A 25207-nucleotide genomic window follows, 5' to 3' on the forward strand; every position below is an offset into this window, starting at 1 on the left:
CCCTTTCCCCTGTAGGCCTCTCTCTCTCGACCTCTGCTTTCTCTCTCTCTCTCGACCTCTGCTCTCTCTCTTGACCTCTGCTCTCTCTCTCTCGACCTCTGCTCTCTCTCTCGACCTCTTCTCTCTCTCTCGACCTCTTCTCTCTCTTGACCTCTTCTCTCTCTCGACCTCTTCTCTCTCTCTCTCTCTCTCTCTCTCTCTCTCTCTCTCTCTCTCTCTCTCTCTCTCTCTCTCTCTCTCTCTCTCAGCTTCAGCTTCAGCTTTCTGATGTCTCTGCATCCACGAGCTGTAAAAAACTGTTTTCCGGCTGATGTAGGCTCTCCAATTCAAGAGAGATAAATACCTTCTAGTTTGGGAATAATCCCATTGGTCTTTGTTTTGAAAAAGAAAACCAAGACGTTCTGTTGTGGTGTTCTCCAGAGTCAAAGACAACGTTACTCCACACAGAACACTTGTATAGAGAGAGACCACGTTTCCTGTTTACAATGGGCTACTACAGTATCTAGGACCTATGCCCTTTGCCTTATAGCACAAAGCAGAAAAGTCAGCGTAAGTGAAAATGATTCATGCTCGGCGGCCAGAGACAGATAGATAGAATTCAGTCCTCCATTGTTTAATTACTGTATCTGTGTTGTAAATGGAAGGTGGGAGAATACAGAATACAGGCCATGACAGAGGAGACAGACGGACCCAGTCCCCATTCTCCCATTCTGACAGAACAGACAGATGGACCCAGTCCCCATTCTCCCATTCTGACAGAGCAGACAGATGGACCCAGTCCCCATTCTCCCATTCTGACAGTTGGACCCAGTCCCCATTCTCCCATTCTGACAGAGCAGACAGATGGACCCAGTCCCCATTCTCCCATTCTGACAGAGCAGACAGATGGACCTAGTCCCCATTCTCCCATTCTGACAGAGCAGACAGATGGACCCAGTCCCCATTCTCCCATTCTGACAGTTGGACCCAGTCCCCATTCTCCCATTCTGACAGAGCAGACAGATGGACCCAGTCCCCATTCTCCCATTCTGACAGAGCAGACAGATGGACCCAGTCCCCATTCTCCCATTCTGACAGAACAGACAGATGGACCCAGTCCCCATTCTCCCATTCTGACAGAACAGACAGATGGACCCAGTCCCCATTCTCCCATTCTGACAGAACAGACAGATGGACCCAGTCCCCATTCGCCCATTCTGACAGATGGACCCAGTCCCCATTCTCCCATTCTCCCATTCTGACAGAACAGACAGATGGACCCAGTCCCCATTCTCCCATTCTGAGAGCAGACAGATGGACCCAGTCCCCATTCTCCCATTCTGACAGATGGACCCAGTCCCCATTCTCCCATTCTGAGAGCAGACAGATGGACCCAGTCCCCATTCTCCCATTCTGACAGATGGACCCAGTCCCCATTCTCCCATTCTGACAGAGCAGACAGATGGACCCAGTCCCCATTCTCCCATTCTGACAGAACAGACAGATGGACCCAGTCCCCATTCTCCCATTCTGACAGAGCAGACAGATGGACCCAGTCCCCATTCTCCCATTCTGACAGAACAGACAGATGGACGGACCCAGTCCCCATTCTCCCATTCTGACAGAGCAGACAGATGGACCTAGTCCCCATTCTCCCATTCTGACAGAGCAGACAGACGGACGGACCCAGTCCCCATTCTCCCATTCTGACAGATGGACCCAGTCCCCATTCTCCCATTCTGACAGATGGACCCAGTCCCCATTCTCCCATTCTGACAGATGGACCCAGTCCCCATTCTCCCATTCTGACAGATGGACCCAGTCCCCATTCTCCCATTCTGACAGAACAGGCAGATGGACCCAGTCCCCATTCTCCCATTCTGACAGATGGACCCAGTCCCCATTCTCCCATTCTGACAGAACAGACAGATGGACCCAGTCCCCATTCTCCCATTCTGACAGAACAGACAGATGGACCTGGTCCCCATTCTCCCATTCTGACAGATGAACCCAGTCCCCATTCTCCCATTCTGACAGAACAGGCAGATGGACCCAGTCCCCATTCTCCCATTCTGACAGTTGGACCCAGTCCCCATTCTCCCATTCTGAGAGAGCAGACAGTTGGACCCAGTCCCCATTCTCCCATTCTGAGAGCAGACAGTTGGACCCAGTCCCCATTCTCCCATTCTGAGAGCAGACAGATGGACCCAGTCCCCATTCTCCCATTCTGACAGTTGGACCGAGTCCCCATTCTCCCATTCTGACAGTTGGACCGAGTCCCCATTCTCCCATTCTGACAGTTGGACCCAGTCCCCATTCCCCCATTCTGACAGATGGACCCAGTCCCCATTCTCCCATTCTGACAGTTGGACCCAGTCCCCATTCCCCCATTCTGACAGATGGACCCAGTCCCCATTCTCCCATAACAGACAGATGGACCCAGTCCTCATTCTCCCATTCTGACAGAGCAGACAGATGGACCCAGTCCCCATTCTCCCATTCTGACAGTTGGACCCAGTCCCCATTCTCCCATTCTGACAGAGCAGACAGATGGACCCAGTCCCCATTCTCCCATTCTGACAGAGCAGACAGATGGACCCAGTCCCCATTCTCCCATTCTGACAGAACAGACAGATGGACCCAGTCCCCATTCTCCCATTCTGACAGAACAGACAGATGGACCCAGTCCCCATTCTCCCATTCTGACAGAGCAGACAGATGGACCCAGTCCCCATTCTCCCATTCTGACAGAACAGACAGATGGACCCAGTCCCCATTCTCCCATTCTGACAGAACAGACAGATGGACCCAGTCCCCATTCTCCCATTCTGACAGAACAGACAGATGGACCCAGTCCCCATTCTCCCATTCTGACAGTTGGACCCAGTCCCCATTCTCCCATTCTGACAGATGGACCCAGTCCCCATTCTCCCATTCTGACAGATGGACCCAGTCCCCATTCTCCCATTCTCCCATTCAGACAGATGGACCCAGTCCCCATTCTCCCATTCTGACAGAGCAGATAGATGGACCCAGTCCCCATTCTCCCATTCTGACAGAGCAGACAGATGGACCCAGTCCCCATTCTCCCATTCTGACAGTTGGACCCAGTCCCCATTCTCCCATTCTGACAGATGGACCCAGTCCCCATTCTCCCATTCTGACAGAACAGACAGATGGACCCAGTCCCCATTCTCCCATTCTGACAGAGCAGACAGATGGACCCAGTCCCCATTCTCCCATTCTGACAGAACAGACAGATGGACCCAGTCCCCATTCTCCCATTCTGACAGTTGGACCCAGTCCCCATTCTCCCATTCTGACAGATGGACCCAGTCCCCATTCTCCCATTCTGACAGAAAAGACAGATGGACCCAGTCCCCATTCTCCCATTCTGACAGAACAGACAGATGGACCCAGTCCGAATTCTCACCTTCTGACAGAGCAGATAGATGGACCCAGTCCCCATTCCCCCATTCTGACAGTTGGACCCAGTCCCCATTCTCCCATTCTGACAGATGGACCCAGTCCCCATTCTCCCATTCTGACAGAAAAGACAGATGGACCCAGTCCCCATTCTCCCATTCTGACAGAACAGACAGATGGACCCAGTCCGAATTCTCACCTTCTGACAGAGCAGACAGATGGACCCACTCCCCATTCTCCCATTCTGACAGTTGGACCCAGTCCCCATTCTCCCATTCTGACAGATGGACCCAGTCCCCATTCTCCCATTCTGACAGAACAGACAGATGGACCCAGTCCCCATTCTCCCATTCTGACAGAGCAGATAGATGGACCCAGTCCCCATTCGCCCATTCTGACAGAACAGACAGATGGACCCAGTCCCCATTCTCCCATTCTGACAGAGCAGACAGATGGACCCAGTCCCCATTCTCCCATTCTGACAGAACAGACAGATGGACCCAGTCCCCATTCGCCCATTCTGACAGATGGACCCAGTCCCCATTCTCCCATTCTGACAGAACAGACAGATGGACCCAGTCCCCATTCTCCCATTCTGACAGAGCAGATAGATGGACCCAGTCCCCATTCTCCCATTCTGACAGATGGACCCAGTCCCCATTCTCCCATTCTGACAGAACAGACAGATGGACCCAGTCCCCATTCTCCCATTCTGACAGAACAGACAGATGGACCCAGTCCCCATTCTCCCATTCTGACAGAACAGATAGATGGACCCAGTCCCCATTCTCCCATTCTGACAGATGGACCCAGTCCCCATTCTCCCATTCTGTCAGAACAGACAGATGGAACAAGTCCCCATTCTCCCATTCTGACAGAACAGACAGATGGACCCAGTCCCCATTCTCCCATTCTGACAGAGCAGACAGATGGACCCAGTCCCCATTCTCCCATTCTGACAGAACAGACAGATGGACCCAGTCCCCATTCTCCCATTCTGACAGAACAGACAGATGGACCCAGTCCCCATTCTCCCATTCTCCCATTCTGACAGAACAGACAGATGGACCCAGTCCCCATTCTCCCATTCTGACAGAACAGACAGATGGACCCAGTCCCCATTCTCCCATTCTGACAGAGCAGACAGATGGACCCAGTCCCCATTCTCCCATTCTGACAGAACAGACAGATGGACGGACCCAGTCCCCATTCTCCCATTCTGACAGAACAGACAGATGGACCCAGTCCCCATTCTGACAGAACAGACAGATGGACCCAGTCCCCATTCTCCCATTCTCCCATTCTGACAGATGGACCCAGTCCCCATTCTCCCATTCTGACAAAACAGACAGATGGACCCAGTCCCCATTCTCCCATTCTGACAGAGCAGCCAGATGAAACCAGTCCCCATTCTCCCATTCTGACAGTTGGACCCAGTCTCCATTCTCCCATTCTGATAGAGCAGACAGATGAACCCAGTCCCCATTTTCCCATTCTGACAGTTGGACCCAGTCCCCATTCTCCCATTCTGACAGAGCAGACAGATGGACCCAGTCCCCATTCTCCCATTCTGACAGAGCAGACAGATGGACCCAGTCCTCATTCTCCCATTCTGACAGAGTAGACAGATGGACCCAGTCCCCATTCCTCCATTCTGACAGAGCAGACAGATGGACCCAGTCCCCATTCCTCCATTCTGACAGAACAGACAGATGGACCCAGTCCCCATTCTCCCATTCTGACAGAGCAGACAGATGGACCCAGTCCCCATTCCTCCATTCTGACAGAACAGACAGATGGACCCAGTCCCCATTCTGACAGAACAGACAGATGGACCCAGTCCTCATTCTCCCATTCTGACAGAGCAGATAGATGGACCCAGTCCCCATTCTCCCATTCTGACAGATGGACCCAGTCCCCATTCTCCCATTCTGACAGATGGACCCAGTCCCCATTCTCCCATTCTGACAGAACAGACAGATGGACCCAGTCCCCATTCTCCCATTCTGACAGAGCAGACAGATGGACCCAGTCCCCATTCTCCCATTCTGACAGAGCAGACAGATGGACCCAGTCCCCATTCTCCCATTCTGAGAGCAGACAGATGGACCCAGTCCCCATTCTCCCATTCTGACAGTTGGACCCAGTCCCCATTCTCCCATTCTGACAGAGCAGACAGATGGACCCAGTCCCCATTCTCCCATTCTGACAGAGCAGACAGATGGACCCAGTCCCCATTCTCCCATTCTGACAGAACAGACAGTTGGACCCAGTCCCCATTCTCCCATTCTGACAGATGGACCCAGTCCCCATTCTCCCCTTTGTCTCCTACAGCGCTTTGCTTTCGCACCCTGAGACGGTCCTCAGACAAAGCCAGCATCCCAAATGGCACCCTATTCCCTTTATAGCCCAATGGGCCCTGGTCAAAAGTTGTGCACTACGTAGTGCATAGGGTGTCATTTAGGACAGAAGCAAACACTCTTATTCACTAGGCAGCACAAATCAAAAAATCCTGACGTGGAGGGCATTTTGTGGCCAAACACCGAAGTAAATTTACATTATGGAGGTGCTGAATGAGAGGTAACTTTATATTATGGAGGGTGTGAATGGCTTTGACACCTCAGAAATGTGCTCTATACAATCATCTCAGACACATTCTCAAGCTGCAAGAGCACTGTATTTGCACAACAATAGTTCCTGGCCTGCATCTCGTCGGAATAACAAGTGGATGATACTTAAGTGTAACATCGCTGCCTCTCTGGGACTCAAACACAGCGTTTCCCCTCTGGCTCTTACTCTCTATTGGCCACGGATGGTGATACTGGGGTGAGATGATGGATAATGTACACACACACACACACACGCACACATTGTGTTGCTGTTGCAGTTTTAAAGCTAATTCCCTGTAATTCTACACATTTTGCCAAGAACAAAATGTGTAGAATTGGCGCTACAGAGGGTTGTGCATACGGCCCAGTACATCACTGGGGCCAAGCTTCCTGCCATCCAGGACCTATATAGCAGGCGGTGGCAGAGGAAGGCCCAAAAAATGGTCTTAGACTCCAGTCCCCCAAGTCATACTGTTCTCTCTGCTACCGCATGGCAAGCAGTACCGGAGCATCAAGTCTAGGACCAAAAGGCTCCCTAAGAGCTTCTACCCACAAGCCATAAGACTGCTGAACAATTAATCAAATGGCCATCCTGACTATCTACATTGACCCCCTTTGTTTGAACACTGCTGCTACTCTCTGTTTATTATCTATGTATAGTCACTTTACCCCTACCTACATGTACATATTACCTCGACTAACCTGTATCCAGCACACTGACTCAGTACCAGTACCCCCTGTATACAGCCTCATTATTGTTATTTTGTTGTGTTCATTATATACATATATTTTTTTACTTTAGTTTATTTAGTAAGTCTATTTCTTGAACTGCATTGTTGCTTAAGGGCTTGTAAGTAAGCATTTCACGGTGAGGTCAACACCTGTTGTATTCGGCACGTGACAAATATTAAATCAAATTTCAAATCAAATTTATTTTTATATAGCCCTTCGTACATCAGCTGATATTCTCAAAGTGCTGTACAGAAACCCAGCCTAAAACCCCAAACAGCAAGCAAAGCATGTGAAAGAAGCACGGTGGCTAGGAAAAACTCCCTAGGAAAAACTCCCTAGAAAGGCCAAAAACCTAGGAAGAAACCTAGAGAGGAACCAGGCTATGAGGGGTGGCCAGTCCTCTTCTGGCTGTGCAGGGTGGATATTATAACAGAACATGGTCAAAATGTTAAAATGTTAAAATGTTCATAAATGACCAGCATGGTCAAATAATAATAATCATAGTAGTTGTCGTGGGTGCAACAAGCACGTCCGGTGAACAGGTCAGGGTTCCATAGCCGCAGGCAGAACAGTTGAAACTGGAGCAGCAGCACGGCCAGGTGGACTGGGGACAGCAAGGAGTCATCATACCAGGTAGTCCTGAGGCATGGTCCTAGGGCTCAGGTCCTCCGAGAGAAAGACAGAAAGAGAGAAAGAGAGAATTAGAGAGAGCATATTTAAATACACACAGGACACCGGATAAGACAAGAGAAATACTCCAGATGTAACAGACTGACCCTAGCCCCCCGACACATAAACTACTGCAGCATAAATACTGGAGGCTGAGACAGATTATTATGATTTGATTTGATTCATGCCATGTTAATGATATCTGAGGGAGAGTGACTAACAAAATCAATGTGGGCCCCCTGGAGGTCAGGGGAAAGCAGGGTAATATGGCAATGACTAGTACTGTAGTCCATCACTGCCCTAACTGTAATGTTACATCTGGAGCGTTGACCTTTAGACAGGGCCGGCCAACGCTTAGGGGCCCCCGCTGCTAGGGGGCCCCCGACCTAAATCAAATATACTGTATATATATATATATATATATAATTTTTGGAGAGGGGACTCAGTCGGGGTCTCAACTTACTGTTCAGAATTAGAACAGTAGAATAAACAAGCAGTTTTTCCTCTTGTTTTGTTAGTCACTGAGACTCACTCAATTAGCCATGTCAGTAAAAATGTTTTAGATTGGTAAGTTAGCTGGCTAGACTATCACAGCTTGTAGTAATCATGGCCGAATACCGCCTGGGCGCGCAGGGCAAACTACTGACTCTTGCTGGTGCGCACTTGCATTAAACTACATCCAAAAATGACATTTCTTACATTTTTCACAGACCTCAAACGTGGTCTCCTGATGTGGTTTAAGCATTGTTGTGGACTTAGAACATCCAGTTTGTTTTTCTGTTGTTTTTCTATATAAAAGGGATTATTTTGAAAGCAAAAACCTGAAAGAAACTGGGAAAAACTGAAACCTGAAAAAACTAAATGGAGAAAACAATATTTGGAGAAAAAAGTAAACAGGCCCCTACTCATATATCTGAGCTGAAACAGGTGCCAGTGGCAAAATATAATCTTCGATTCCAGATATGATTGTTATAATGATGAGTGACATATTGATTTAACCACAATAACACTGTTATTATTGTCATTCCCCTATTCTCCCCTTCTCAGGACGAGCTAGCCGTAATAAATGAACGGGCTTCTGCTGTACGTGTGGATGTAAAAATGTGTCATACTTATCCTGTTATCCTCTATCCTTCTGCCTTCTCAGAAGGTGACGGCCATTTTGAATTTGGTATCCTGTCTGCTGTATGCCCATGTGTCACTGCAGTGTCTAGATAATGATTGTAAGAACCAGGTTGTCTGATATTAGTCTTTTCTGGGTCTATCTCTGCTGTATGTTAAAGCTATGCAGATGAAAGCTAGGCAGAGGCACGTGGGAATGCCATCCCACTGAAACGTCATGGGCTGATAATGGGATTATTAGGATGATTAGGAGTTAGACACTCCTACAGAGTGAAATAGCGTGTTTCAACTAAGCCTGGAAGATTATGTAGAAGGTCAGAAATGTAAGTTGGATTTTATTTTTTTAAGCGTGAATGTGAGTGTTAACCGGCGTAGGTAAAAGTGAAGATACATTACTAGGTAGAATATATTTCAAACAAAACAACATTTGTGTATTGGCATTATCAAGCAATGGATGAAAATGATACTGTTAAAAAGATGAACCATTTCCTGTTAAACTCTTCTATGTAGAGTGCACTGTATTATGATTGTCGCCATCTTGCTTTCTGTTAGAGCATCTATCATCCTTTACATCCTCCATTTCTGATCGTTTATTTTCTAAAGATCAATCAATTCCTCCTTCTATCATCATTTGTACCGTCCCTCGAACACGAACATGTTATTATCTAGATAGATATTATGTTATTTCAGAGTGGTCAATATTCCTTCCTCATTCCCATGATCCTCTACTCTGGGTGTTGCATGATGCCTGTGAGGTGCGGGTGTGTGTGTGTGTGTGTGTGTGTGTGTGTGTGTGTGTGTGTGTGTGTGTGTGTGTGTGTGTGTGTGTGTGTGTGAGGCGCTGAGTTGTATAAAGTATGTAATTCATTGCATCTGTAATAAAAGCTCTCTGCATTTCACATTTATGGTCTTCAATAAGACAGACATCTTCATCAAGATGAGAGCTGACCTGAGGAGACACACACACACACACACACACACACACACACACACACACACACACACACACACACACACACACACACACACACACACACACACACACACACACACACACACACACACACACACACACAGCAGGCTCAGTCTTTAATGTAGAGACGTTTCATTAAAGGGGAGCGGCTCCTCAGATGCAGAGCTTTTAGCCTGATTACTTACAGGAAGAGAAAGAAAAACGAACGGAACAAACGAACGGAACAAACGACCTTCACCGACCGCCTCCACCGATTGCCATTCCCCCACGCGCACAAACACACTTAGACACACACAGGCGCACACTCACGCACACACGGACACACTGGAGTCCAGTCAAATCCTCGACCATTTAATATTCCGCCGACACGCTGCTTAAGTCATCTCTCATTTGACATCAGAATTACTATTAGGACACAGGAAGAAAAAAGGCACATCTGCATGTTCAATTAGAAAATGGCCGACGCCAGACAGATAATAACACAGCAGATTGGCTAATGCCCTTCCTTTACATCTCCTGCAGCCACTCACTGTTTGAAGACTGGTGAAAAGAGGACGAAGGAGAGAGAGAGAAGGGAGAGAGAGAGAGAGAGGGATGGGGAGGGAGTGTGAGAAAGAGGGAGAGAGAGAGAGAAATTGAAGAGAGAGATTGAAGAGAAAGAGAGCAACAGGGAGAGAGAGAGAGAGAGATAGGCTTGTCAGAAATTAGAGAGAGAGAGAGAGACTCAGAGAGAGAGAGAGACTTGGAGATGGAGAGAGAGAGAGAAGGAGAGAGAGAGACTCGGAGCGAGAGAGACTCAGAGAGAGAGAGAGAGAGACTCAGGGAGAGAGAGAGAGACTCAGAGAGAGAGAGACTCAGAGAGAGAGAGAGAGACTCTGTTTTAATGACCGACCGTTCTGTTCCTCTCCCTCCACAGTCTCAGAACAGTACCATTCCCTACTGCCTGGCCAGCAAGACAGCCATCTTATTAATAGCACCACATATACAGAACTGAACTGTAGAGCGGAGAGTTGATACTGAGAAAGAGTATCCCGGCTCCAGTCACCTGCTTTTATTGTCTGTTGAAGGAAGGGAGAGATAGTACAGTCGTGGCCAAAAGTTTTGAGAATGACAAAAATATCAATTTTCACAAAGTCTGCTGCCTCAGTTTGTATGATGGCAATTTGCATATACTCCAGAATGTTATGAACTGAACAAATTAACTGAATCCCCCAAAAACATTTCCACTGCATTTCAGCCCTGCCACAAAAGGACCAGCTGACATCATGTCAGTGATTCTCTCGTTAACACAGGTGTGAGTGTTGACGAGGACAAGGCTGGAGATCACTCTGTCATGCTGATTGAGTTCGATTAACAGACTGGATGCTTCAAAAGGAGGGTGGTGCTTGGAATCATTGTTCTTCCTCTGTCAACCATGGTTACCTGCAAGGAAACATGTGCCGTCATCATTGCTTTGCACAAAAAGGGCTTCACAGGCAAGGATATTGCTGCCAGTAAGATTGCACCTAAATCAACCATTTATTGGATCATCAAGAACTTCAAGGAGAGCGGTTCAATTGTTGTGAAGAAGGCTTCAGGGCGCTCAAGAAAGCCCAGCAAACGCAAGGACCGTCTCCAAAAGTTGATTCAGCTGTGGGATCGGGGCACCACCAGTACAGAGCTTGCTCAGGAACGGCAGCAGGCAGGTGTGAGTGCATTTGCACGCACAGTGAGGCAAAGACTTTTGGAGGATGGCCTGGTGTCAAGACAGGCAGCATAGAAGCCACTTCTCTCCAGGAAAAACATCAGGGACAGACTGATATTCTGCAAAAGGTACAGGGATTGGACTGCTGAGGACTGGGGTAAAGTAATTTTCTCTGATGAATCCCCTTTCCGATTGTTTGGGGCATCTGGAAAAAAGCTTGTCCGGAGAAGACAAGGTGAGCGCTACCATCAGTCCTGTGTCATGCCAACAGTAAAGCATCCTGAGACCATTCTTGTGTGGGGTTGCTTCTCAGCCAAGGGAGTGGGCTCACTCACAATTTTGCCTAAGAACACAGAATAAAGAATGGTCCCAACACATCCTCCGAGAGCAACTTCTCCCAACCATCCAGGAACAGTTTGGTGACGAACAATGCCTTTTCCAGCATGATGGAGCACCTTGCCATAAGGCAAAAGTGATAACTAAGTGGCTCGGGGAACAAAACATCGATATTTTGGGTCCATGGCCAGGAAACTCCCTAGACCTTAATCCCATTGAGAACTTGTGGTCAATCCTCAAGAGGCTGGTGGACAAACAACAACACACATATTCTGACAAACTCCAAGCATTGATTATGCAAGAATGGGCTTCCATCAGTCAGGATGTGGCCCAGAAGTTAACTGACAGCATGCCAGGGCGGATTGCAGAGGTCTTGAAAAAGAAGGGTCAACACTGCAAATATTGACTCTCTGCATCAACTTCATGTAATTGTCAATAAAAGCCTTTGACACTTATGAAATGCCTATACTTATACTTAAGTATTCCATAGTAACATCTGACAAAAATACCTAAAGACACTGAGGCAGCAGACTTTGTGAAAATTAATATTTGTGTCATTCTCAAAACCTTTGGCCACGACCGTACAGTTGAAGTTGTAAGTTTACATACACTCAGGTTGGAGTCATTAAAACTCATTTTTCAACCACTCCACAAATTTCTTGTTAACAAACTATAGTTTTGGCAAGTCGGTTGGGACATGTACTTTGTGCATGACACAAGTCGTTTTTCCAACAATTGTTTACAGACAGATTATTTCACTTATAATTCACTGTGTCACAATTCCAGTGGGTCAGAAGCTTCTTTGCTTGACCTCATAGGAGCATTTTTTTTAAATCAGCCAAGACCTCAGAAAAAAATTGTAGAGCTCCACAAGTCTGGTTCATCCTTGGGAGCAATTTCCAAACGCCTGAAGATTCCACGTTCATCTGTACAAACAAAAGTACGCCAGTATAAACACCATGGGACCACGCAGCTGTCATACCACTCAGGAAGGAGACGCCTTCTGTCTCCTAGAGATGAACGTACTTTGGTGTGAAAAGTGCAAATCAATCCCAGAACAATACCAAAGGACCTTGTGAAGATGCTAGAGGAAACAGGCACAAAAGTGTCTATATCCACAGCTCTGTCAGGAGGAATGGGCCAAAATTCACCCAACTTAATGGGTGAAGCTTGTGGAAGACTACCCGAAAAGTTTGACCCAAGTTAAACAATTTAAAGGCAATGCTACCAAATACTGATTGAGTGTATGTAAACTTCTGACCCACTGGGAATGTGATGAAAGAAAAAAAAAGCTGAAATAAATCATTCTCTCTGCTATTATTCTGATTTTTCAAATTCGTAAAAAAAGGGGTGATCCTAACTGACCTAAAACAGAGAATTTTTACTAGGATTAAATGTCAGGCATTGTGAAAAACTGAGTTTTAATGTATTTGGCTAAGGTGTATGTAAACTTCCGACTTCTACTGTACACACGCCACACACACACACACACACACACACACACACACACACACACACACACACACACACACACACACACACACACACACACACACACACAGCGCTAGACAGATTATTTGTAGCGCTCCAGCCACAGCTACTGTAGTAGTTAGTGATAATGTAGATGATTGTTATTACTGATGACTTCTAAGGTATGTAGTTGTGTGGAAAGACTCAGTGAAGGTCACAGGTCAAGAAAATATAACTATACAATAAACTGTGGAGGTTGACTTCTGTAACCTCCCCCTTTCAGCCTATAACGCTGGATAAAAAGTGCTCGAAACAGAGAAGTAGAAATAGCTCAGCAAGCAGCTACATGGATACGGTATTATTCAGGGATGTTTGACAGCCATCGAATGCTTACTGTGTATGTGAGTCCCCTTTCATGAGGTGTATAGATGTCCTGTCTAGCAGCTGGTTCTGACAGACACACAATCTGAGTTCCAAATTATACCCTGGTCCCTATATAGTACCCTACTTTTGTCCAGGGTCCATAGCTCTTTAATAGGGAATAGGGTGCCATTTGGGTATCACCCCTGCCAGTAGAGCAGATTACTAGGTTATAGAGATGAATGTTTCTGTCACACACACACACACACACACACACACACACACACACACACACACACACACACACACACACACACACACACACACACACTCATTTCTGTCATCTCTGTCTGTCTGTCTGACAGTTAGACAGGACATCTGTCCTCTCATCACTACACATATTACACGGAGATGTTTTATCTATGTGGGTTGGGTAGACAGGAAGGATTCATAAGCTCATTAGCTGTCTATATGTTTCTGTATAGGTGCCACTTTTTCAGTGTATTCTGTATGGCTTGGCTCCAGCTCCATTCTTCTCCAGTTTCTTTCATAGCGTACAGAGAACATTACCACTCTCCTCTCTCTCTCTCTGTTGTCCTCTCTCCAGGTCTGTTCCACTGTGCCATCATCCAGAGTTGTTTTTCTTATGCTGCTATGGTTACATAGACATTCTAACCATTAGGTCCTCTGTACCTCTGTAGGTCTGTTCCACCGTGCCATCATCCAGAGTGGCTCTGCCCTGTCCAGCTGGTCGGTCAACTACCAGCCTGTGAAGTACACCCGTCTGCTGTCTGAGAAGGTGGGCTGTAACGTTCTGGATACCCTGGACATGGTGGACTGTCTGAGGAAGAAGAGTGCCAGGGAGCTGGTTGAGCAGGACATCCAGCCAGCACGGTACCATGTAGCCTTCGGACCGGTTATAGACGGAGACGTAATACCTGACGATCCAGAGATCCTCATGGAGCAGGTGGGCGACCGCTGGGATAGTTTGGTTGCTTTGTTTGTTTCTTATTTGACTTTGTTTATGAAAAAACATACGCACACAAATATTCCCATAATGGTAATTATGTAAAGTCAACTATATACATAACAACTATAATCCAATTTTAGGTGAAAGTAATTTGTCAACATGTGGTTATTTCCACACAGGGAGAGTTCCTGAATTATGACATCATGCTGGGAATCAACCAGGGGGAGGGGCTTCGCTTCGTGGACAATGTGGTCGACTCAGAGGACGGCATCTCCGGAAACGACTTTGACTTCTCAGTGTCAGACTTCGTTGACAGCCTCTACGGTTACCCAGAAGGCAAAGACACTCTGAGAGAGACCATCAAGTTCATGTACACGGACTGGGCGGACCGCGAAAACCCAGAGACACGACGTAAGACGCTGGTCGCCTTGTTCACCGACCACCAGTGGGTGGAGCCGTCGGTGGTGACGGCGGACCTCCACGCCCGTTACGGCTCGCCAACGTACTTCTACGCCTTCTACCACCACTGCCAGAGTCTGATGAAGCCGGCCTGGTCGGACGCAGCCCACGGGGACGAGGTACCGTATGTGTTCGGGATCCCCATGATCGGACCCACAGACCTGTTCCCCTGTAACTTCTCCAAGAACGACATCATGCTCAGTGCTGTGGTGATGACCTACTGGACTAACTTCGCCAAGACCGGGTAAAGTTGTCCTGCTTTAGTACTTTAACATCTTAACCTACAAGCTCCGGACTGCTTCTGGTTTTCTGTTCTACTTGATAATTAATGGCATCCACCTGGTGTCCCAGGTCTAAATCAGCCCCTGATTAGAGGGGAATCATCCACCTGGTGTCCCAGGTCTAAATCAGCCCCTGATTAGAGGGGAATCATCCACCTGGTGTCCCATGTCTAAATCAGTCCCTGATTAGAGGGGAATCATCCACCTGGTGTCCCAGGTCTAAATCAGCCCCTGATTAGAGGGGAATCATCCACCTGGTGTCCCAGGTCTAAATCAGCCCCTGATTAGAGGGGAATCATCCACCTGGTGTCCCAGGTCTAAATCAGCCCCTGATTAGAGGGGAATCATCCACCTGGTGTCCCAGGTCTAAATCAGTCCCTGATTAGAGGGGAATCATCCACCTGGTGTCCCAGGTCTAAATCAGCCCCTGATTAGAGGGGAATCATCCACCTGGTGTCCCAGGTCTAAATCAGTCCTTGATTAGAGGGGAATCACCCACCTGGTGTCCCAGGTCTAAATCAGTCCCTGATTAGAGGGGAAGAATATAAAAAGCAGTGGAACTAGTTTGAGATCAGATTAGAAATAGAGGGTTCTATATAATCAGCAAACTTCTGCCTCTGTTTAGTAATATGTCTCACTGACTCTATCACTGAGTCTTTAATATGACCACCATGTAGGAGGTGTTGCTGAAGGAGATAGGCAGAAGGTAGGTGTTATTCAACAGAGATGTGTTTGGCAGGGCCAGTCTTGATCTCTCACTAGACAGCTGACAAGCTGAAGATGGAAAGTACAATGTGAGTGTGTGTCTTTCAGTGTGAGAACCTACCTCCCTGTCTGGGGTGTCTGGGGTGTCTGAGATATCTTGGGTGTCTGGGGTGTCTGGGGTGTCTGAGATGTCTGGGATGTCTGGGGTGTCTACACACACACACACACACACACACACACACACACACACACACACACACACACACACACACACACACACACACACACACACACACACACACACACACACACACACACACACACACACACACACACACACACAGGCATATCACACTCTGGCCCACGGTGGTATTGATTCTCTGCTCCTCTCCACTCAGTCAGTCGAGAAGCTCTGCCCCCGTGGATCACACACACACACACACACACACACACACACACACACACACACACACACACACACACACACACACACACACACAAAGCAGCTCCATTTGGTTGCCTCCTACTGGTAGTCAGTTGTAATATCTGAAATGTAATTTGACAATCCCCATTACCAGATATATATTGATCTGGAGGAAGGATGGGTGGACGGGCTGTATTCATCCAATGCTTCCTGGTATTTACCAGTCTCTGCTCTGCTCTCTCCTCTGCTCTCCTCTTTCCTCTCTCCTCTCTGCTCTCCTCTCCTCTCTGCTCTCTCCTCTCCTCTCCTCTCTGCTCTCTGCTCTCTCCACTCCTCTCTGCTCTGCTCTGCTCTCCTCTCCTCTCTGCTCTCTCCTCTCCTCTGCTCTCCTCTCTGCTCTCTTCTCTGCTCTTCTCTCCTCTCTCCTCTCCTCTCTGCTCTCCTCTCTCTGCTCTCCTCTCTGCTCTCCTCTTTGCTCTCCTCTTTGCTCTCCTCTCCTCTCTCCTCTCTCCTCTCTTCTCTCCTCTCTCTTCTCTGCTCTCCTCTCTCCTTTCCTCTCTCTGCTCTCCTCTCTGCTCTCCTCTCTGCTCTCTGCTCTCTTCTTCTCTCTCCTCTCTCCTCTCTCTCTCTCTTCTCTGCTCTCCTCTCTCCTCTCTCCTCTCTCTTCTCTCCTCTCCTCTCTCCTCTCTCTTCTCTGCTCTCCTCTCGCCTTTCCTCTCTCTGCTCTCCTCTCTGCTCTCCTCTCTGCTCTCTGCTCTCTTCTCTCTCTCCTCTCTCCTCTCTCGACTTTCTACAGTGATGTACTGGTCCGTCCGGGTGTGTGTGTGGGTGCGTGCGTTTATGCAGACGTCTTGTTGCGTGTGTCTGTGTCTCTGTGTGTTCATGTGTGTGTGTGTCTGGCATGGACCCACGGGGCATGGTGATCTGTCTCTGAGGAGAACAGGGTCTGAACTGACTAACAGACAGGATGATCTGTCTCTGAGGAGAACAGGGTCTGAACTGACTAACAGACAGGATGATCTGTCTCTGAGGAGAACAGCGTCTGAACTGACTAACAGACAGGATGATCTGTCTCTGAGGAGAACAGGGTCTGAACTGACTAACAGACAGGATGATCTGTCTCTGAGGAGAACAGGGTCTGATCTGACTAACAGACAGGATGTTCTGTCTCTGAGGAGAACAGGGTCTGAACTGACTAACAGACAGGATGAGCTGTCTCTGAGGAGAACAGGGTCTGAACTGACTAACAGTTGTAGAACTCTCCAGATGGACTGCTCTGCTGCTTCTCAAAGATCCTGAAAGGTCTCTGACTTACTGACCCTCTGACTACACCCCTGTTACTGACCCTCTGACTACACCCCTGTTACTGACCCTCTGACTACACCCCTGTTACTGACCCTCTGACTACACCCCTGTTACTGACCCTCTGACTACACCCCTGTTACTGACCCTCTGACTACACCCCTGTTACTGACCCTCTGACTACACCCCTGTTACTGACCCTCTGACTGCACCCCTGTTACTGACCCTCTGACTACACCCCTGTTACTGACCCTCTGACTGCACCCCTGTTACTGACCCTCTGACTACACCCCTGTTACTGCTGAACCCTCTGACTACACCCCTGTTACTGACCCTCTGACTACACCCCTGTTACTGACCCTCTGACTACACCCCTGTTACTGACCCTCTGACTGCACCCCTGTTACTGACCCTCTGACTACACCCCTGTTACTGACCCTCTGACTACACCCTGTTACTGACCCTCTGACTGCACCCCTGTTACTGACCCTCTGACTACACCCCTGTTACTGACCCTCTGACTACACCCCTGTTACTGACCCTCTGACTACACCCCTGTTACTGACCCTCTGACTACACCCCTGTTACTGACCCTCTGACTACACCCCTGTTACTGACCCTCTGACTACACCCCTGTTACTGACCCTCTGACTGCACCCCTGTTACTGACCCTCTGACTACACCCCTGTTACTGACCCTCTGACTACACCCCTGTTACTGACCCTCTGACTACACCCCTGTTACTGACCCTCTGACTACACCCCTGTTACTGACCCTCTGACTACACCCCTGTTACTGACCCTCTGACTACACCCCTGTTACTGACTCTCTGACTACACCCCTGTTACTGACCCTCTGACTACACCCCTGTTACTGACCCTCTGACTACACCCCTGTTACTGACCCTCTGACTACACCCCTGTTACTGACTCTCTGAATACACCCATGTTACTGACTCAATTAAATTAACTTTATTGGCATGACGTAACAATGTACATACTCTCTGACTACACAGCTGTCACTGACCCTCCGACTACACCACACATACATACATATGTAAAGGACTGTACCATTGAAGCCTCATGGCCTACAGGGGACGGGGAGAGCAGAGAAAAACACACATAAGATTTTCACCACAGATTGTAATCCTTAGTGTAGACATTATAACCGCTGGGTGTCGGTCTCTGAAGAGGATGCTGTAACATGTCTCTCTTCCTGGCCCTGTCGCTGGGCGTCGGTCTCTAAAGAGGAAGCTGTAACATGTCTCTCTTCCTGGCCCTGTCGCTGGGTGTCGGTCTCTAAAGAGGATGCTGGAACATGTCTCTCTTCCTGGCCCTGTCGCTGGGTGTCGGTCTCTAAAGAGGATGCTGGAATATGTCTCTCTTCCTGTCAACAGCCTGGATCACTCACCCCCAAAGCCTTTCCTCTGTCTCTCCCTCCTCCCCCTCCTCTCCCTCCATGCCTCTCCCCTCTCACCATCCCTCTCACCATCCCTCTCCCCTCCATAGGCTTGCATCTGTCATATTTATTTATGCTGATAAACCCTGCCTGGTTTTTCTAACTTTTTTTACCATAGAGAGAGAGAGAGGGGGAGAGCAAGAGGGAGGGGGATAGGGGGGAGAGAGAGGGAGGAGGGGATAGGGGGAGAGAGAGAGGGCGGGGGGATGGGGGAGAGAGAGGGAGGGGGAGAGAGGGGAGAGGGAGGGGAGAGAGGGGAGAGCGAGAGGGAGGGGGATGGTTTTTCTAACTTTTTTACCATAGAGAGAGAGGGAGGAGGAGAGAGGGGGAGAGAGAGAGGGCGGGGGGGATGGGGGGAGAGAGAGGGAGGGGGAGAGGGAGGGGAGAGAGGGGAGAGCGAGAGGGAGGGGGAGAGAGAGAGCGAGGGGGGATAGGGGGGAGAGAGAGATGGAGGGCGGGATAGGGGGGAGAGAGAGAGGGAGGGGGATGGGGGAGAGAGAGAGGGAGGGGAGAGAGGGGAGAGCGAGGGGGAGGGGGAGAGAGAGGGAGGGGGGATAGGGGGAGAGAGAAAGGGAGGGGGGATGGGGGAGAGAGGGAGGGAGGGGGGATAGGGGGAGAGAGAGAGGGAGGGGGGGATGGGGGGAGAGAGAGGGAGGGGGAGAGGGAGGGGAGAGAGGGGAGAGCGAGAGGGAGGGGGAGAGAGAGAGCGAGGGGGGATAGGGGGGAGAGAGAGATGGAGGGCGGGATAGGGGGGAGAGAGAGAGGGAGGGGGATGGGGGAGAGAGAGAGGGAGGGGAGAGAGGGGAGAGCGAGGGGGAGGGGGAGAGAGAGGGAGGGGGGATAGGGGGAGAGAGAAAGGGAGGGGGGATGGGGGAGAGAGGGAGGGAGGGGGGATAGGGGGAGAGAGAGATGGAGGGCGGGATAGGGGGGAGAGAGAGAGGGAGGGGGATGGGGGAGAGAGAGAGGGAGGGGAGAGAGGGGAGAGCGAGGGGGAGGGGGAGAGAGAGGGAGGGGGGATAGGGGGAGAGAGAGATGGAGGGCGGGATAGGGGGGAGAGAGAGAGGGAGGGGGATGGGGGAGAGAGAGAGGGAGGGGAGAGAGGGGAGAGCGAGGGGGAGGGGGAGAGAGAGGGAGGGGGGATAGGGGGAGAGAGAAAGGGAGGGGGGATGGGGGAGAGAGGGAGGGAGGGGGGATAGGGGGAGAGAGAGAGGGAGGGGGGATAGGGGGAGAGAGAGAGGGAGGGGGAGATGGGGGAGAGAGAGGGAGGGGGAGATAGGGGGAGAGCGAGGGGGAGAGAGAGAGGGAGGGGGGATAGGGGGAGAGCGAGAGGGAGGGGGGATAGGGGGAGAGCGAGGGGGAGAGAGAGGGAGGGGGGATAGGGGGAGAGAGAGGGAGGGGGGATAGGGGGAGAGAGAGAGGGAGGGGGAGATAGGGGGAGAGAGGGAGGGGGAATAGGGGGAGAGAGAGGGAGGGGGAGGGAGGTGAGAGTGAGGGGGAGGGGGAGAGAGAGGGAGGGGGATGGGGGAGAGAGAGAGGGAGGGGGAGATAGGGGGAGAGAGGGAGGGGGAATAGGGGGAGAGAGAGGGAGGGGGAGATAGGGGGAGCGAGAGAGGGAGGGGGGATAGGGAGGGAGGGGGAGATAGGGGGAGCGAGAGAGGGAGGGGGAGATAGGGGGAGAGACAGAGAGGCTGACTGACAGATCTTCTTAGAGATGTGTTTGTTATCTCTGGTGGGCGAGGATGTAACTGAATCTTCACACGCCAGGCTCTTCCTGTGGTGTCTTTTATTCTGCTTCAACAATAACATTTTCATTTTTTAATGACTTGAATAAGTGACATGTTACAATACACTTCCTCCAGAACATATTCTCAAACCACCCTAACTCCCACCTCTCTAAACAAACCCATAGTCACCCCCGTTCCTATCTTCCCATACCACCCATAGCTATACAGACAGTCACAAAAGCCCAAACATTATTAAATCAAATAGGTACTTACTATTATAATTACATTACAACATCAAAGATGTGTCTTCCTACTTCCTGTGTTGTCTGTCTGGGGCTGGTGATTACTTCCTACTTCCTGTGTTGTCTGTCTGGGGCTGGTGATTACTTCCTACTTCCTGTGTTGTCTGTCTGGGGCTGGTGATTACTTCCTACTTACTGTGTTGTCTGTCTGGGGCCGGTGATTACTTCTTACTTCTACTGTGTCTGTGGTACATGCAGCTCATGCTGTGTGTGTGTGTGTGTGTGTGTGTGTGTGTGTGTGTGTGTGTGTGTGTGTGTGTGTGTGTGTGTGTGTGTGTGTGTGTGTGTGTGTGTGTGTGTGTGTGTGTGTGCGTTTGACATGCAGCTCACGTTGTGCTAGGACTGGCTAGGTAGTTAGTAATCACAACACTGTTAAGCAGAGATCTCTCTTTATCTCTCTCTCTCTCTCTCTCTCTCTCTCTCTCTCTCTCTCTCTCTCTCTATCTATCTATCTCTCTCTTCTCTCTCTCTCTATTCCTCTCTCTCTCTCTCTCTCTCTCTCTCTCTCTCTCTCTCTCTCTCTCTCTCTAGTCCTCTATTCCTCTCTCTCTTTCTCTTCCTCTCTCTCTCTCTCTCTCTATTCCTCTCTCTCTCTCAGGTCCCTCTTTCCTGTCTCCTCTAATTTGTTGTCTTTCAAGGGAACTCTGAGAATGTAGTGGAGGGAGGTGATTCAACTCTCCACTTAGGAAACCCAACTGCATACTTGTTTAACATTCTTAAGGAATCCAAGACGCATTAAGTCTATAGTGTAGAAACATGCTCTGGCTTAGTTTAACACATTAGCATTGATTGTTTTTTTAGTCACAGTGGTAAATGGTGCACATTTACCTTAGCCTCTATGAAGACATTTAAGGGAAAGTTCAGTGATTGGACATATTTAGATAGTTTCTTACCTTAAAAGGAGACTGGAAACACACGTCTTTAATATGAACTATCCCGTTAAAAGATCTGTGATTTATACCCTTACATGTTGTTGTTGTTATTTACTGTTGTCTACCGTGGTGCAGGTGCAATGTTAATAAGGGTAGTGAGAAAGGTGGAAGGGTGAGTGAGGAGAGAGGGGAGAAGAGAGAGAGGGGTGAGAAGAGAGAGAGGGGTGAGAAGAGAGAGGGGGGAGAAGAGAGAGGGGGGAGAAGAGAGAGAGAGGGGAGAAGAGAGAGAGGGGAGAAGAGAGAGAGGGGGAGAAGAGAGAGAGAGGGGAGAGAAGAGAGAGAGGGGAGAGAAGAGAGAGAGGGGAGAGAAGAGAGAGAGGGGAGAAGAGAGAGAGAGGGGAGAAGAGAGAGAGAGAGAGGGGAGAAGAGAGAGAGAGGGGAGAAGAGAGAGAGAGGGAGAAGAGAGAGAGAGAGAGGGGAGAAGAGAGAGAGGGGGAGAAGAGAGAGAGGGGGGAGAGGAGAGAGAGCGGGGAGAAGAGAGAGAGGGGAGAAGAGAGAGAGGGGGGAGAAGAGAGAGAGGGGAGAAGAGAGAGAGAGGGGAGAAGAGAGAGAGGGGGGAGAAGAGAGAGAGGGGAGAAGAGAGAGAGGGGGGAGAAGAGAGAGAGAGGGGAGAAGAGAGAGAGGGGGGAGAAGAGAGAGAGAGGGGAGAAGAGAGAGAGGGGGAGAAGAGAGAGAGAGAGAGGGGAGAAGAGAGAGAGGGGGAGAAGAGAGAGAGGGGGGAGAGGAGAGAGAGGGGGGAGAAGAGAGAGAGGGGGGAGAAGAGAGAGAGGCGGGAGAAGAGAGAGAGGGGGGAGAAGAGAGAGAGAGGGGAGAAGAGAGAGAGGGGGGAGAAGAGAGAGAGGGGGAGAGGAGAGAGAGGGGGGAGAGGAGAGAGAGAGGGGAGAAGAGAGAGAGGGGAGAAGAGAGAGAGGGGGGAGAAGAGAGAGAGCGGGGAGAAGAGAGAGAGGGGGGAGAAGAGAGAGAGAGGGGAGAAGAGAGAGGGGGGAGAAGAGAGAGGGGAGAAGAGAGAGAGAGGGAGAAGAGAGAGAGGGGGGAGAAGAGAGAGAGAGGGGAGAAGAGAGAGAGGGGTGAGAAGAGAGAGAGGGGAGAAGAGAGAGAGAGGGGAGAAGAGAGAGAGAGGGGAGAAGAGAGAGAGGGGGGAGAAGAGAGAGAGGGGGCAGGTGAGGCGGCGAGTGAGGGGGCTCTAATGTCAAGACACATGTTAGCTGTCACTCAACTAATGCAACCAATCAATAGCCTCCATAATAAGGAGGGGACAGTGACCAGCTGTGTCCTCTAACACCCCAGCACACCACAAAGTCACACCGCCTCGCCATTAATTAGCCCACCGAACCCAAGTCTGCCATCAGATATGATCCACACGCCAATCACAGCCCCTGGCTTCTCGTACACACATACATGCAAACACACTCACACACACCCACACAATTACAAGGCCTGATATCAGGTCTGTCTGTGAAGGGTGAAAGCTGCCTGATATCAGGTCTGTCTGTGAAGGGTGAAAGCTGCCTGATATCAGGTCTGTCTGTGAAGGGTAAAAGCTGCCTGATATCAGGTCTGTATGTGAAGGGTGAAAGCTGCCTGATATCAGGTCTGTCTGTGAAGGGTGAAAGCTGCCTGATATCAGGTCTGTCTGTGAAGGGTGAAAGCTGCCTGATATCAGGTCTGTCTGTGAGGGGTGAAAGCTGCCTGATATCAGGTTTGTATGTGAAGGGTGAAAGCTGATTGATATCAGGTCTGTCTGTGAAGGGTGAAAGCTGCCTGATATCAGGTCTGTCTGTGAAGGGTGAAAGCTGCCTGATATCAGGTTTGTATGTGAAGGGTGAAAGCTGCCTGATATCAGGTCTGTCTGTGAAGGGTGAAAGCTGCCTGATATCAGGTCTGTCTGTGAAGGGTGAAAGCTGCCTGATATCAGGTCTGTCTGTGAAGGGTGAAAGCTGCCTGATATCAGGTTTGTATGTGAAGGGTGAAAGCTGCCTAATATCAGGTCTGTCTGTGAAGGGTGAAAGCTGCCTGATATCAGGTCTGTCTGTGAAGGGTGAAAGCTGATTGATATCAGGTCTGTCTGTGAAGGGTGAAAGCTGCCTGATATCAGGTCTGTATGTGAAGGGTGAAAGCTGCCTAATATCAGGTCTGTCTGTGAAGGGTGAAAGCTGCCTGATATCAGGTCTGTCTGTGAAGGGTGAAAGCTGCCTGATATCAGGTCTGTATGTGAAGGGTGAAAGCTGCCTAATATCAGGTCTGTCCGTGAAGGGTGAAAGCTGCCTGATATCAGGTCTGTCTGTGAAGGGTGAAAGCTGATTGATATCAGGTCTGTCTGTGAAGGGTGAAAGCTGCCTAATATCAGGTCTGTCCGTGAAGGGTGAAAGCTGATTGATATCAGGTCTGTCTGTGAAGGGTGAAAGCTGATTGATATCAGGTCTGTATGTGAAGGGTGAAAGCTGCCTGATATCAGGTCTGTCTGTGAAGGGTGAAAGCTGCCTGATATCAGGTCTGTCTGTGAAGGGTGATAGCTGCCTGATATCAGGTCTGTCTGTGAAGGGTGATAGCTGCCTGATATCAGGTCCTTCAGAGCATGCAGTGCAAAAAGCAAACAACATGCGTTTTTAAAATGTAACAAGGAGAGACTATGAAAATCTTGTGTCTGAACATGAATTCCAATGAGGTGTGTTTTGTACTTTGTTTGTGTGTCCCAAATGGCACCATATTCCCTATATAGTGCACTACTTTTAACCAAAACCCTATGGGCCTGTTCAAAAGTAGTGCACTATATAAAAGGGAATAGGGTGCCATTTGGGATGTAACCTGTGTTACCTGCTAAGTAGATATACAGAGGGGTACATTGGTCACACAACACCGACAACAATGCCTGGAGAAATAGGCCTTGACTCGACTGGCATAGAAGCTTAAGTGAACATCAATCCCTCTGATTGAACTCTTGTCTTAGAGTAGGTCCCAAATGGCACCCTTTTCGCTATATAGTGCACTACTTTTGACCAAAGCCCTATGGGCCCTGGTCAAAATTAGTGCACTAGATATGAATAGGATGCCATTATGGATGCAAAATAAATCTAGGACAGGAACTCAAAAGGGGCCTTGTAGTGAAAATAAATGACTGTCTTTCTTCCTCCTCTCTGCCCCAGGCTTTCTGACCGTGTCTTCTCACATTTAGTGACGGCTAGGTTCTATAATCACTGCTTCAAATTACACAGCGACGGAACAGAGGAGGAGGTGCATCTCATAAAAAAGAAAAGAAAATTACATTAATTATGTCCTCCTTTGTCTACCTG

General features: G+C 49.3%; 1 protein-coding gene across 1 annotated transcript in view; it reads left to right on the plus strand.

Moving 5' to 3' along the window:
* The window catches only part of LOC106591301 (neuroligin-3), a 321864-nt gene that overhangs the window by 262203 nt on the left and 34454 nt on the right, over positions 1–25207 (plus strand). The window contains exons 5-6 of the mRNA XM_045717892.2: positions 14062–14327; positions 14510–15033. Of these exons, the coding sequence (XP_045573848.1) occupies positions 14062–14327; positions 14510–15033 (790 nt within the window). The remainder of the gene's footprint in view (positions 1–14061; positions 14328–14509; positions 15034–25207) is intronic.

Source organism: Salmo salar, chromosome 05 (genome assembly GCF_965601325.2).
Source record: "Salmo salar chromosome 05, fSalSal1, whole genome shotgun sequence".
In the NCBI taxonomy this organism is placed as follows: Eukaryota; Metazoa; Chordata; class Actinopteri; order Salmoniformes; family Salmonidae; genus Salmo; species Salmo salar.